This window comes from Pseudorca crassidens, chromosome 5, assembly GCF_039906515.1.
Source record: "Pseudorca crassidens isolate mPseCra1 chromosome 5, mPseCra1.hap1, whole genome shotgun sequence".
Lineage (NCBI taxonomy): Eukaryota > Metazoa > Chordata > Mammalia > Artiodactyla > Delphinidae > Pseudorca > Pseudorca crassidens.
In genome coordinates, this window is record NC_090300.1 from 83,356,805 (window position 1) to 83,369,618 (window position 12,814).

The following is a 12,814-nucleotide window of genomic DNA, read 5'->3' on the forward strand; positions in this document are numbered from 1 at the left end:
TCTGGCCCACAGATTTCCATTCATACTGAAGTAGCACCATTTCCTCACATTAAAAAATAAACTGTACGTCTATCTGCAAGGAAGAGAGATTACATTCTCCTCCTTCCCCTCCCCCATACACCCATTACAGCTGTTTAAGTCAGTAACTTGAAAGAATCAGCTTTCTTTGGAAGAAGCTATAAGTGCCTAAAAATTTAATGAGGGCAAAGAAGAAACATCAAGGGGGCAGACCCAGCTGGAGGGGGCTTCCAGGCAGCATCTCTGGTAGGTTCACTCTGAGTCGTATTCAGCAGGTTAATGGCAGCATTTCTATTTACCATGAAAAGCCAGTAAAAATGAACATTTTCTGCCACGTTCACACATCCTAAATGAACCAAGTTCTTCTACTGCATGATCTTCATGTGCAGGTCAGTTCCTTTAACCAGCTGCATTTATTCACTTCCATTTTTAGGTTTTGCTGGTGCATTAAAAATAATACCTAAGGATCTGAAAGAAGCCCTGTCATTGCTCAAAATACCTGATTTACTCCCGGGGAGTAGCCCAAACCCTGGAAGAATCTGTCTGTGAGGTTTTATGATAAATGTCAGTGATTATGCTGATAATAGAATGTTCCACCAAAACTAGGCAGGGGAAGGCATTGCTTTTCAGTGGGGAAAAAAAAATCATAAACTGCTTTCTACAAAGCCCATGGCTGGTGCGTTAGCATCCTGCTTCTTATCCCAAGGGTGGGAATGAGGAGAGAAGAAGAGAGAAAAAAGAGGGAGGGAGGGTAGTAGAGGGAGGGAGATTAAACGGGGGAAAAGAGAGGGAAATGAAATTGCCAGAGAATGAGGAAGGGCTCTCTTCAGCCTTGAGCTCTGGCCATGAAAATGTCCTATCCCTAGGGGTCCTCTCAGGAGAGTCCCAACCTGTCCATAACCGGTGACTGCCAATTAACTTCACGGCACCACTGAGGCCACCCTCTCATCCAGCCTAGACCAGGCCCACTCTGACTGAAACACGTAGGAGGGTGGGCCCATCATTTTGATCAAACACGCAGCTTTTCCAGTCTCCACATAAATTCCAAAGGCAGTTGTTTACTCCTTCATCTGGATTAGGGGAGGGAATATCCAGTGTCCCATGTCCCAGAGACAAGTCTGTTGTTCCTCTGCCCATAACCCTACACGTCCTTATGGTGTCCCAAGCTGGGAAAGAGCCCAGGAATCTGGCCGACTACCTCGTGGTGGATATTTGTTGTTTTAGTCCGCCCAGTGTCCTTTCTTGGGAAGAAACTCCTGCCCCATACCATGTGTTTTGGGAAGCTGTTAATCAGAATGTGCTGCCTGCTGTAGGGATGGTATCATGACCCAAATACAGCCTAGCACAGGACCACCCCTTTGACAATATGCTTTGTCCAAGCACGTGGTAGCGGTGGGGGGAACATGACACAAACAGGACCAATGAGAATCCTTCCCTGGGTTGGATGTACACAACCTTGGGAAAATACACACTCTCTTCTTGCTGTGGTACCAAAGCTGGGAGGATGCAATTTGGGGACTTGCACTAGCCATCTTGTCAGCCATATGGAGAAACTAAAACTGCAGAATAAGCTGAGAGTCTGATGAGAGAAAGAGAGAGAGCGAGCAAGTACTTATAGCATTGAATACTGTATTCATTTCCTGGGGCTACCATGAAAAATTACCACAACCTTGGTGGCTCAAAACAACAGAAATTTCTTCTCTCCCAGTTCTGGAGACCAGAAGACTGAAATCAAGGTGTGGGCAGGGCAGTGCTCCCTCTGCAGGCTCTTGGGGGAGAATCTGTTCCTTGCCTCTTCCAGCTTCTGGTAGCTGCCAGCATTCCCTGGTGTTCCTTGGCCTGTGACTGTACCATCTCCCATCTCCACTTCCCATGGCCTTCTCTGTGTGTCTCTTCTCCTTTGTCTGTGTTGACTATCCCTCTGCCTATCTCTTATAAGAATGCATGCGATTGCATTTAGGGCCCACCTGGAAAATCAAGGATAAGATCCTCCTCCCAAGATCTTCAACTTAATCACATCTTTGCCTTATAAGTAATATTCACTTTTTTGCCTAGGTAACATTTGCAGGTTCCAGAGATTAGGAAGTAAATAAATCTTTGTGGGAGTCGGGGGGGAGCATTTTTTTAGCCTACCACAAGTCCCATTCAAGTCTCTGAGACCTTATTTCTTGCCAATAAGTTCCTTCTTGTCTTAGGCTAGTATAAGTTGAGTTTAATCACTTGTGTTAAAGGTATCTTAAATGATACATATCCCCATGTCTGCAGCAAGCTGGGAAAAACACGGAGGAAGCAGCCTAGTGCAGTGGACAGAACATCTGCTCTTCTGCAAGTGTTTGCGAAAACCATTTCCTTTTCCCAGCTTTGACACTTCACACCTCTTACAAAGATTAGGTTTAAAGGACTGTTGAATTTGCATATGCTAACTATTTTGTTTTAAACACTCTGTACTTATATTTATGGCCTGATGATCAGTTGGGACTTTTTTCAATTATGATCAGAAAACTCAACCTAAGAGGCTTGAGCAAAACCAAGCAGACAACAAAGCTAAAAAATCTGGGGCTAATCAGGTACAGCTCAGTTTGAGGCTCTGATGATATTGGGCTCCATCTCTTAGCTCTGTCTCTTTACGATTGGCGGTATCTCAGGTCCCAGGAAGCGGCCCCTTGCAGCTTCAAACTCACATCATCTTGTACCCTGGCCAGTGGAAGAGAAAGTATCCTTCCCTGATGGGTAGAACAGAAATCTTGAAATTGGATCTCATTGGCCCTATTGGTCTGACTTCTGTCAGATGTCTACTGCTGAACTGTGGCCAAGGGAATGAAAAGCATTAGCTTACCCTAGAGATCATTGCTTTGGCTCTAGAGTGGACTAGAACACAAGGATGAAGAGTGGAATAGGAATGGTATTCTAGAGGGATATGCAATATGGTTACCTGAAGTGGGGTGAAAGCATGCTGGCTGCAAAAGGAATAGATGTGTACTTAATATCAGAGATTTCATGATATAAATTCCTTTATTTTTTCAAATGAATAGGCCTGTCAAGCTCATGATAAATAGATTATCATAAATCATAGCTTTGTGAACACAATATGATAATTTATACTACCAATTCACAGAATTTTCAGAAATTAACTTGGAGAAGATTGTGTGACTCCAGCACCTCTAGACAGGGTAGAATAGGCATACATATAAATTACACATTGTTCTGTGTATGTAAATGAACACATAAATATGTAATATTTCCCTAAGTTGGTGATGAAAGCGTCTTGTCACAGGTGCTCTCAATGATTAAACAAAATGTCACAATGATTTGATTAATGTCACAATGAACGTGATTAACAATAATAAATATTGCATTCAATTCTAGAAATGTTCTTTTGGCTTGAGAGTGAGATTTAGTTTTCTGTAGCAGCGGTCTTCAAACTTTATGGTGACATACCTCCAGCAATAACAATGGACTAAATATATACATTATAAAACATACACAAAATATAAAATAAGAAGATGAGTTAAAGACAAAATAATCAACATTTAAAAAACATATCATTTTACTTATTAATGGTTGAAAAACCTTTATGCTCTCATTGGAAAAATAATAATAATAAATTTAGTGAGAGTGGTGTTTTTATTTTATTTAGAAAATATTTGCTTAATGTTTTGTGACAGAGACAGTTGAAGGTCTGATCCTAAGTCCAGTTTATTTTGATATTTGGTTTGATGACTGTGAGAGGTGAAAAAGATAACTCATTTTTATAGACAAAATTGTGTTTACCCAAAACTTATATGTTGAACCCCCAATGTGGCTGTATTTGGAAATAGAGCCTTTAAGGAGGTAATTAAGGTTAAAAGAGGTGAGAAGGGTGGAGTCCAAATCCAATAGGGCTGGTGTCCCAATAGGATGTGTCACGTGAGGACACATCAAGGAGGTGCCCATCTGCAAGCCAAGGAGAGAGACCTCACCGGAAACCAACCCTGTCAGTGCCTTGATCTTGCACTTCTAGCCTCCAGAACTGTGAGAAAATAAATTTTTGTTCGGTAAGCCACCCACTTTGTGGTATTCTGTTACAGCAGCCCTAGCAGACTCATACAGTCCAAATGTTCATAGATCAAATGGGAGATGTGCATCAGTGGCCCACTCGCAAAATTATGACAGTGTTATAAATCAATCATGCAAAAGTTTTGTCTAAATTTGGCTAGTAAATTTCCATCTGCTCCAGAAATCATTTGTTCTTCAAATTAACTGAAAGTTTTTACATATTTAAACTTTTCACAAGTGAGTAGATAAACTATTAAAACTCTTTGCTGGGAGATTTTTTAAACAGGTTAGAAAATTTTGTTAAATTTATTTATTTATTTTTAAACATCTTTATTGGAGTATAATTGCTTTACAATGTTGTGTTAGTTTCTGCTATATAACAAAGTGAATCACCTATATGTATACATATATTCCCATATCCCTTCCCTCTTGCGTCTCCCTCCCACCCTCCCTAACCCACCCCTCTAGGTGGTCACAAAGCACCGAGCTGATCTCCCTGTGCTATGCGGCTGCTTCCCACTAGCTATCTGTTTTACATTTGGTAGTGTATGTATGTCAATGCTTAAAGTTTTTTAAATGTGCATACATGAGAGTTTTTTATGGTGCCACACCTTTTTTGTTTGGGACAACAAAATCACCTAACAATGAAACGTTTCCAAATATCCGATTTCAAAGTATTTTCTCCATAGCACAAGTTTGTTTTTGTTTTTGTTTTTTTGCGGTACGCGGGCCTCTCACTGTTGTGGCCTCTCCCGTTGCGGAGCACAGGCTCCGGACACGCAGGCTCAGCGGCCATGGCTCACGGGCCCAGCCGCTCCGTGGCACGTGGGATCTTCCCAGACCGGGGCACGAACCCGTGTCCCTTGCATCGGCAGGCGGACTCTCAACCACTGCGCCACCAGGGAAGCCCACAAGTTTGTTTTTAAGAGCAATTACTTTCTCACTCATTATTAGCATCACAAATTTTCCACGAAATGGTAGATTGTGTGTGGATTCTTCTTTTAACATGATTTACATGATAGGTAGCCTTGTTATCACATAATAAGACAACAAATTTAGAACAGCTGTCTTTTTTTTAACATCTTTATTGGGGTATAATTGCTTTACAATGGTGTGTTAGTTTCTGCTTTATAACAAAGTGAATCAGTTATACATATACATATGTTCCTATATCTCTTCCCTCTTGCATCTCCCTCCCTCCCACCTTCCTTATCCCACCCCTCCAGGCGGTCACAAAGCACCGAGCTGATCTCCCTGTGCTATGCGGCTGCTTCCCACTAGCTATCTACCTTACGTTTGGTAGTGTATATATGTCCATGCCTCTCTCTCGCTTTGTCACAGCTCACCCTTCCCCCTCCCCATGTCCTCAAGTTCGTTCTCTAGTAGGTCTGTGTCTTTATTCCTGTCTTACCCCTAGGTTCTTCATGGCATTTTTTTTTCTTAAATTCCATATATATGTGTTAGCATACGGTATTTGTCTTTCTCTTTCTGACTTACTTCACTCTGTATGACAGACTCTAGGTCTATCCACCTCATTACAAATAGCTCAATTTCATTTCTTTTTATGGTTGAGTAATATTCCATTGTATATATGTGCCACATCTTCTTTATCCATTCATATGTTGATGGGCACTTAGGTTGTTTCCATCTCCGGGCTATTGTAAATAGAGCTGCAATGAACATTTTGGTACATGACTCTTTTTGAATTATGGTTTTCTCAGGGTATATGCCCAGTAGTGGGATTGCTGGGTCATATGGTAGTTCTATTTATACTTTTTTAAGGAACCTCCATACTGTTCTCCACAGTGGCTGTACCAATTCACATTCCCACCAGCAGTGCAAGAGGGTTCCCTTTTCTCCACACCCTCTCCAGCATTTATTGTTTCTAGATTTTTTGATGATGGCCATTCTGACTGGTGTGAGATGGTATCTCATTGTAGTTTTGATTTGCATTTCTCTAATGATTAATGATGTTGAGCATTCTTTCATGTGTTTGTTGGCAGTCTGTATATCTTCTTTGGAGAAATGTCTGTTTAGGTCTTCTGCCCATTTTTGGATTGGGTTGTTTGTTTTTTTGTTATTGAGCTGCATGAGCTGCTTGTGAATTTTGGAGATGAATCCTTTGTCAGTTGCTTCATTTGCAAATATTTTCTCCCATTCTGAGGGTTGTCTTTTGGTCTTGTTTATGGTTTCCTTTGCTGTGCAAAAGCTTTGAAGTTTCATTAGGTCCCATTTGTTTATTTTTGTTTTTATTTCCATTTCTCTAGGAGGTGGGTCAGAAAGGATCTTGCTGTGATTTATGTCATAGAGTGTTCTGCCTATGTTTTCCTCTAAGAGTTTGATAGTGTCTGGCCTTACATTTAGGTCGTTAATCCATTTTGAGCTTATTTTTGTGTATGGTGTTAGGGAGTGATCTAATCTCATACTTTTACATGTAGCTGTCCAGTTTTCCCAGCACCACTTATTGAAGAGGCTGTCCTTTCGCCACTGTACATTCCTGCCTCCTTTATCAAAGATAAGGTGACCATATGTGTGTTGGTTTATCTCTGGGCTTTCTATCCTAGAACAGCTGTCTTTATATCAGACAAAGGTTTGAGTTTTCAAGTTCGACAACATTTATGGCCTCTGCCCCAAGGTAATCTGTGAGCTTCAATGTAGTATAAAATGCTTTCATAGTCATTTCCCATATCATTACTAAATATTAAAATATTCTGCTCTATGTTAATTTATAAAATAAACCACATCAGTGACTTTCTACAGCATGCTATGCAGCGCTGGCCTCAGTCTCTTTGCTGCAGTATCTCATCTGTGAATTGTGCAGCACAGGGTTCCACCTGTGAGGGTAGCCGCGGAACCTTACCCTGAATCCTTCTTCCACTCTGTTCAAAACAGCCACTCTTCTGTGGCTTCACATACACAGTTCTTCCAGAAGATGTTGCTTTCATTAAAGAAGTCATTTAATATTAAGAATGTATCTTTTCCAGCACTATAGCTTTCTGTAGTTGCTCACAAACAAAAAGCAGTTCTTTGTTGATTTCATTATTGAAACAGAATCTAGCCAATCTTTAATAAGCAATGAAACATTTGAGGCATCCATATTTTCATCACTATATAGCAACTATGGATGGTGTAATTTGCTCTAATACTTGTTTTTCCTGCTGATCTTCAGGAGTGTGTGTGTGTGTGTGTGTGTGTGGCTTTTTGAATTTTTTTTGCCAATTCCAGTGGTGTGTGCTGACCAAAATATGCATTTTAACTTGTTATTATATTGTTTTCCATGTACTATTTCTACTATTCCTGATTAGATCAGGAAGATAATTGTTCCCCCTCAAGGTATGTCTTTTGCTATTATGTAAGAAACCTAAAAGAGTGTCTCTAAATATTTAATAACAAATTGAGTGAAATTTTCTAAAGTACAGAATTGAGTACTGCATATCTTCGAACATCACCCCACCCCCCCCAAAAAAATTATAGGTATCTGTCTCAATGTCTTTATGTTCCAGATACCTGGTTTCTAAAGTTCTTGGTAATCCTAAGTACAACATTCCTGACAAATAACTCAAAGCATACTAAGCATGAGGATATCACTAATAATAATGAATGTGAATCCATGTTTCACATAGTCTTATTGTTACTTTTGTGTTTGACTCATTGTCAGATCTAATTAAGTCGTTTGTTTTTATCTTGTTAATGTGTCAGTCAGCGAGCTCTTTTCAGAAGTAGGAAACATGTCAGCTCTGACCTTTTCTTATTAATAGGAAGAAGGTTTATCCTCAATTCATGGTTCTGTTCCTAAAATGTTTTTTTGTTTTGCGGTACGCGGGCCTCTCACTGTTGTGGCCTCTCCCGTATGCACAGGCACAGTGGCCTTGGCTCACCGGCCCAGCCGCTCTGCGGCATGTGGGATCTTCCCGGACCGGGGCACGAACCCGTGTTCCCTGCATCGGCAGGCAGACTCTCAACCACTGTGCCACCAGGGAAGACCCCTAAAATGTTTTTAATCTAGTTTAGTTAAAACTAGATCATATAATATGTAAATCCATTTAAGTGGGCACACTGCAGTATAACACAATATGTTAAAGGAAACGATGCCATCATCCCTTTGTGGGGAGAAGGCCCACTCTTTCCTCATGGTGTTTGGCAACAGGACATAACTCGTGACTGTCTGACATAGGGACTAAATATGGGCAACAGAGTCTATCTACATATTTACAAAGTTAATTTCTATTTTTAGATTGGAAATAAGTAAAAATAGACATTCCAATATTTTTTCCCATGCCCTCGGGGGACCCTGCACCCCAACTTTGGAGAGTACTGGTTTCACAGTGTAGGTTGGTGATTCGTTGCTGCAGCGGACATTCTTGGCTTGGTCCCAGCATTCATTCCTGCTTTTCCTGTCAACATTACCCTTATTTTCTTTTGGGTGTGTCTTCATTGGCTCAAATTAGCCCAGCCCAGCCTCCAATCAAAGTGACTGGTATGGAGATGTCAAGAAATTCAATTTATGCTTTCCTTTTTAAAAAGTGAACCCTAAGATTTTGTAGCAGCTCCCAAAAGAGGCTCTCTCCCTCACCCAGATGGGGTAGTCCAAGGGCGTGATGAGGCTGGCACTGAAACCAGTTTACCACCCTGAGAGCATAAACTGGAACTCTCAGAAGCCACCATATGGAACCCAGGGATGAAATAAGATTGCTGAAGGTAAAGAGGAGAGACGGCAAGAAACAGGATCCTTGCTGACCTTATTTGCGGTCGGATGAAGGCTTTCCTGAAGCCAGACTTACCCCTGGATCTCTCAGCTACTAGGTGAATAAATTCTGTTTAATTGCATAAGCAATTTAAGTTGGCCTCTTTGTCATCTGCAGCCAAAAAATTCATCACTGATACAGCTGTCAACTCCTTTGTTTTGTTGTTATTGTTGTTGGTTCGTTTTGTTTTGTGTTTATTATAGAGAGTCAAGTTAACCATACTCTGGAGCACAGAATTATCATCAGTATCTGCAAGGTCCTTCCATTGAATTATTCCCCTAGCAGCACACATTAATTATAAGCTTATGTACCAGGCACTGTTCTAAGTAATTTACATATATTAACACATATAATCTGCAGAACAATCCTATGGAGTTACTATTATTATTATCCCCATTTTACAAATGAGGAAACTGAGACCAGAGGTAAGTAACTTGCCCAAGGTTACTCAGTAAGTAATAAAGCCAAGATTTACTACCAAGGCAAATTTGAACCAAGGTAACCTGGCTCCTAAACCCATGCTCTTAATCACTACAGTATACCAGAAAGACTACACTATGCACATACTAACATTTGGCATTGTCCAACTCTCTAATTTTTGCCACTGTAATAAGTGTAAAGTAATATTTACCATTTCTTATGTAACTTTGGACAAGTTACTTAAACTCTCTGTGTCTAAGTTTCCTTACCTGTAAAATGGAGGTAATAAAATAATACTGATTTTATAGGGTTGTTGTGTAGTTTAAATAATGCCAGTGACTGTGAACATCTTTTCTCTACTTGTTGGCCATTCAGGATTCCTTTTTTTGAGAAACTGCCTGTTCATACCCTTTGACCATTTTTCTACTGAGTTTCCTGTCTTTTTCTTATTGATTTGCAGGGGTCACATATATATTGCAGTTATGTCCATTTTAGATATTACACATCTCCTTCTAATCTATCATTTTTCTGTGGTGCCCTTGTTTAACAGGAATCTTTAATTTTGATATAATCAAATTGATCAATTGTGCTCGAGATGTGGAGAGAATGAAGACATGAAAAACAATGTTTATGCCCTCAGCAACTTAAAATCTGGCTGAAGAATCAAGACTAACAACTATTATGAACAAGTGTCAGACACCATATAACAATATGCAATAAGATGCCAAGTTGTAAGTCTATGTAATCAACTATTAACCTCGGAAAAGTACCCCAATTTTTCTGAGCTTCAGTTTCCTTACTTGGAAAGTGGACACAATAAAAAAATACTTTTCAGTTTGTTGTGATAATTAAATAAAAAAGACCTGGCTCTTGTGGTTAGTACCTGGCATATAATACCGACTGCAATTCAGATGCAAAGCAGATTAATGAAATAATAATGGCTACCATTTATGAAGGGCTGCTACCTGCCTGGCACTTTCTATAAGATACCATATTTAAATTTCACAACCCCCTGCAAGGCATTATTGTCAGATGCAGAAACCTAGGTTCAGAGAGCTTCAGTAATCTGACAAAGTCACACAGCCAGTAAAAGGTGGCAACAAGATTGAAAGCCAGGTTCATTTGACCTCAAACCTCATGTGCTTTCCACTATGCCAAGTTATTGCCAGAAAAGGTACCAGAAAAGCAATGAAACTTTGCTTGGATCCTGAAAATTTTTTTAAAAAGACAGAATTTGAATAGACAAAAGGAAGAAGGAAGAGAGGAGACCATGCCAGATTCTGAGAGGGTGCAGTGCATGGGCCAGGGATGAAAAGTATTGTGAGTTCTTACAGGGCAGAAGCAAAACTTGTACAACATAGTGCCCTTCAGTCCCAGCACAGAGATTGGGACAGGTAGCTGGTGGGGGAATGCCTATTCCCTACTTCTCTTACTTCCGTAACGAGGAAGCAGGAGTGCATTTTCTGACTGGGAAGCTTGAAGGAGGAACTAGGGATGTGTCCCTCTGACCCCTCAATTTTGGGAAGCAGGCCTGCCCCAGGAAGCATGCTTTTCTTTTCTGCTTTTCCAGAAACTGTAAAACTGCAGTCAGTTTTATACAAGCAGACTTTCCAACTCTGTTTGTGGCTGGTGGGGTATGTTCAATTCTGTGGTGAAGTACAAGCAGGTCCTTGTCCCTGCAGATCTAAAGCCACTGCCACCATTCCAGTTTTTACCAGGGACAGGCTGACATTTTGCTTTCCACCAGTCTGACTCCTGCAGCTATCTCAATGGATTCTGAACTTGTATGGGCGATATGGGTGTTATTTGAAGCCCCCTAAGACCACAACCGTCGGCACTCAATAAACCATGGTAAAAGAGTGAATGTGACAAATTCAGAGGACAATGAGAAGATGGCCTGATGTGAGCAGAGGACATATAAGTAGCTTAAGTAAGGTTAGATGGATGACTTACAAGAAAGGCTTTTGGATTTGACGTGGGAAGAGTGCTTAAGTTTCTGAGCAGGGGAAGAGCACGAGGAAGACCGTGTTTATGTAGAGATAATATGGCAGTGCGCTGCAGTGGAGACTGGCGGGGGCGAACTTGGAGCTGGAGGGAACCAGAGGTGATTTCTATAATTCCTAAGTGAAAGAGGATGAAGGTCTGGCCTAGGGAAGTGGAAATGTGATGGGGGTGAAAGGATGAACAGAAGATCTCGAAGGAAAAACTGTCAGGATACGGTCACAACTGGGGTCTGAGAAGTAGAGATAACGTTTTTGAGGGAGGTAGATGAGCAGGCCCGGAACTGGTGGGAAGTGGGTCTCAGCCTTGGGCACATTAAATCTGAGGTGTCAAGTTGGTTTGCTCTCCGCACCAGGGACACCGGGCGCACAGTAGGAAAAAAGCTACAGTGGGAGCAGTTTGCGGAGTCAACGCTGTCAAAGACGCATCACGCATTTGAGGACCTCTGGGAAGAAGTTGGTGGAGATGTGAAGTATGAACATAGAGGGTGCCCGGGATGACCGAGGTGGGAGTAGGGACACAGGTGAAGCTGGGAAGAGGAGAGCAGGGGACCCCGGTCGCTCCTGGGCTTGAGGGAAGGACGGGATGAGGCTGCAGGCAAACGCTGGAATCAGGATCTTCTCAGCAGAGGAGGATGGCCTCCGCCTCCCACCCCCCTCCCCAGGAAATCCACAGTTGAACCCAAAGCAGCTTTCCTCAGGCTGGCTGGTCTTCTGGGCCCCGCGCCCCCTTCCTCGCGCTCTGGCGACAGTGATGCCCTGGACCCGGAGCTGCGGGGGTCCCTCTGCACCTCTGGCCCTCTATCAGCCGTAGGGGGCGACTTCAGCTCCCCACGCCGCAGGGCCTTTCCCCCCAGGTTCCCGCCCCAGGGCGAGCCAGGGCCCCCAGCATTACCGCCCCACCTGGCCACTGCCGCAGCCCGCACTCGCAGCCTGCCCGAGCTGCAGCAAGCCAGCGGCCCCTCCCGGGGGTGGGGTTTCGGCTCGCACACCCACACCCCCTCCGCCTTTGTTGCAGTGTCCCCCAGGACCACCCCCTCTGTGCCTCGGCTTCCACGTCCTGGGGGCTAAACTAGGGGCCTGGGTTTCGGGAAAGGGGTTCGGCGGCGCCAGGACGCTCGCGGGCTCCAGGACGTAGCGAGGGGCTGGGAGGAGGGAGCGGAACCCTGAGCCGCGGGGGCCGCTGCTGCAGAAGGGGGAGGAGAATGGGGAGGAGCTGGGGGGCAGGCTGTCGGGGAAGGAGGGGTCTTAAGGGGCGGCGAGGCCAGGTCGGATTTCCTCTGAGGCTGGCGATCGGCGAAGCTCCCACCTTCCCTTAGAGCTCGCTGCAGCCGCCTGCCCCCGCGCCCTCCGGAGACCGGAACGGGACCATGGTGAGAGCGGGGTTCGCTGCGCGGAGCCGAGCGCACTGGCCCGACCCCTCTGGGCGGCCGAGGGTGGCCGGGCGGAGGGAGCGAGCCTCCGAGGCACGAGGAAGTTTCCGGGGTCGACACGGGGCCCGGTGCCTTCACTCTCGCTCTTGTCTTTTCCGCAGATGTGGACACGCTGGCTCGCGCTCGCGCTGGTGGCGGTCGCCTGGGTCCACGCCGAGGTAGG

The 12,814-nt window shown here is 43.5% G+C and overlaps 1 protein-coding gene across 2 annotated transcripts in view; it reads left to right on the top strand.

The window, feature by feature from the left end:
• Nucleotides 1-12,435: 12,435 nt before the first annotated feature.
• The window catches only part of FSTL1 (follistatin like 1), a 51,029-nt gene continuing 50,650 nt past the window's right edge, over nt 12,436-12,814 (top strand). The window contains exons 1-2 of one of the 2 annotated variants that reach the window (XM_067738766.1): nt 12,436-12,591; nt 12,753-12,809. In XM_067738766.1, coding sequence (XP_067594867.1) covers nt 12,589-12,591; nt 12,753-12,809 — 60 coding nt within the window. In that variant the 5' untranslated portion in view covers nt 12,436-12,588. The remainder of the gene's footprint in view (nt 12,592-12,752; nt 12,810-12,814) is intronic. The other variant, XM_067738767.1, reaches the window with a different exon arrangement.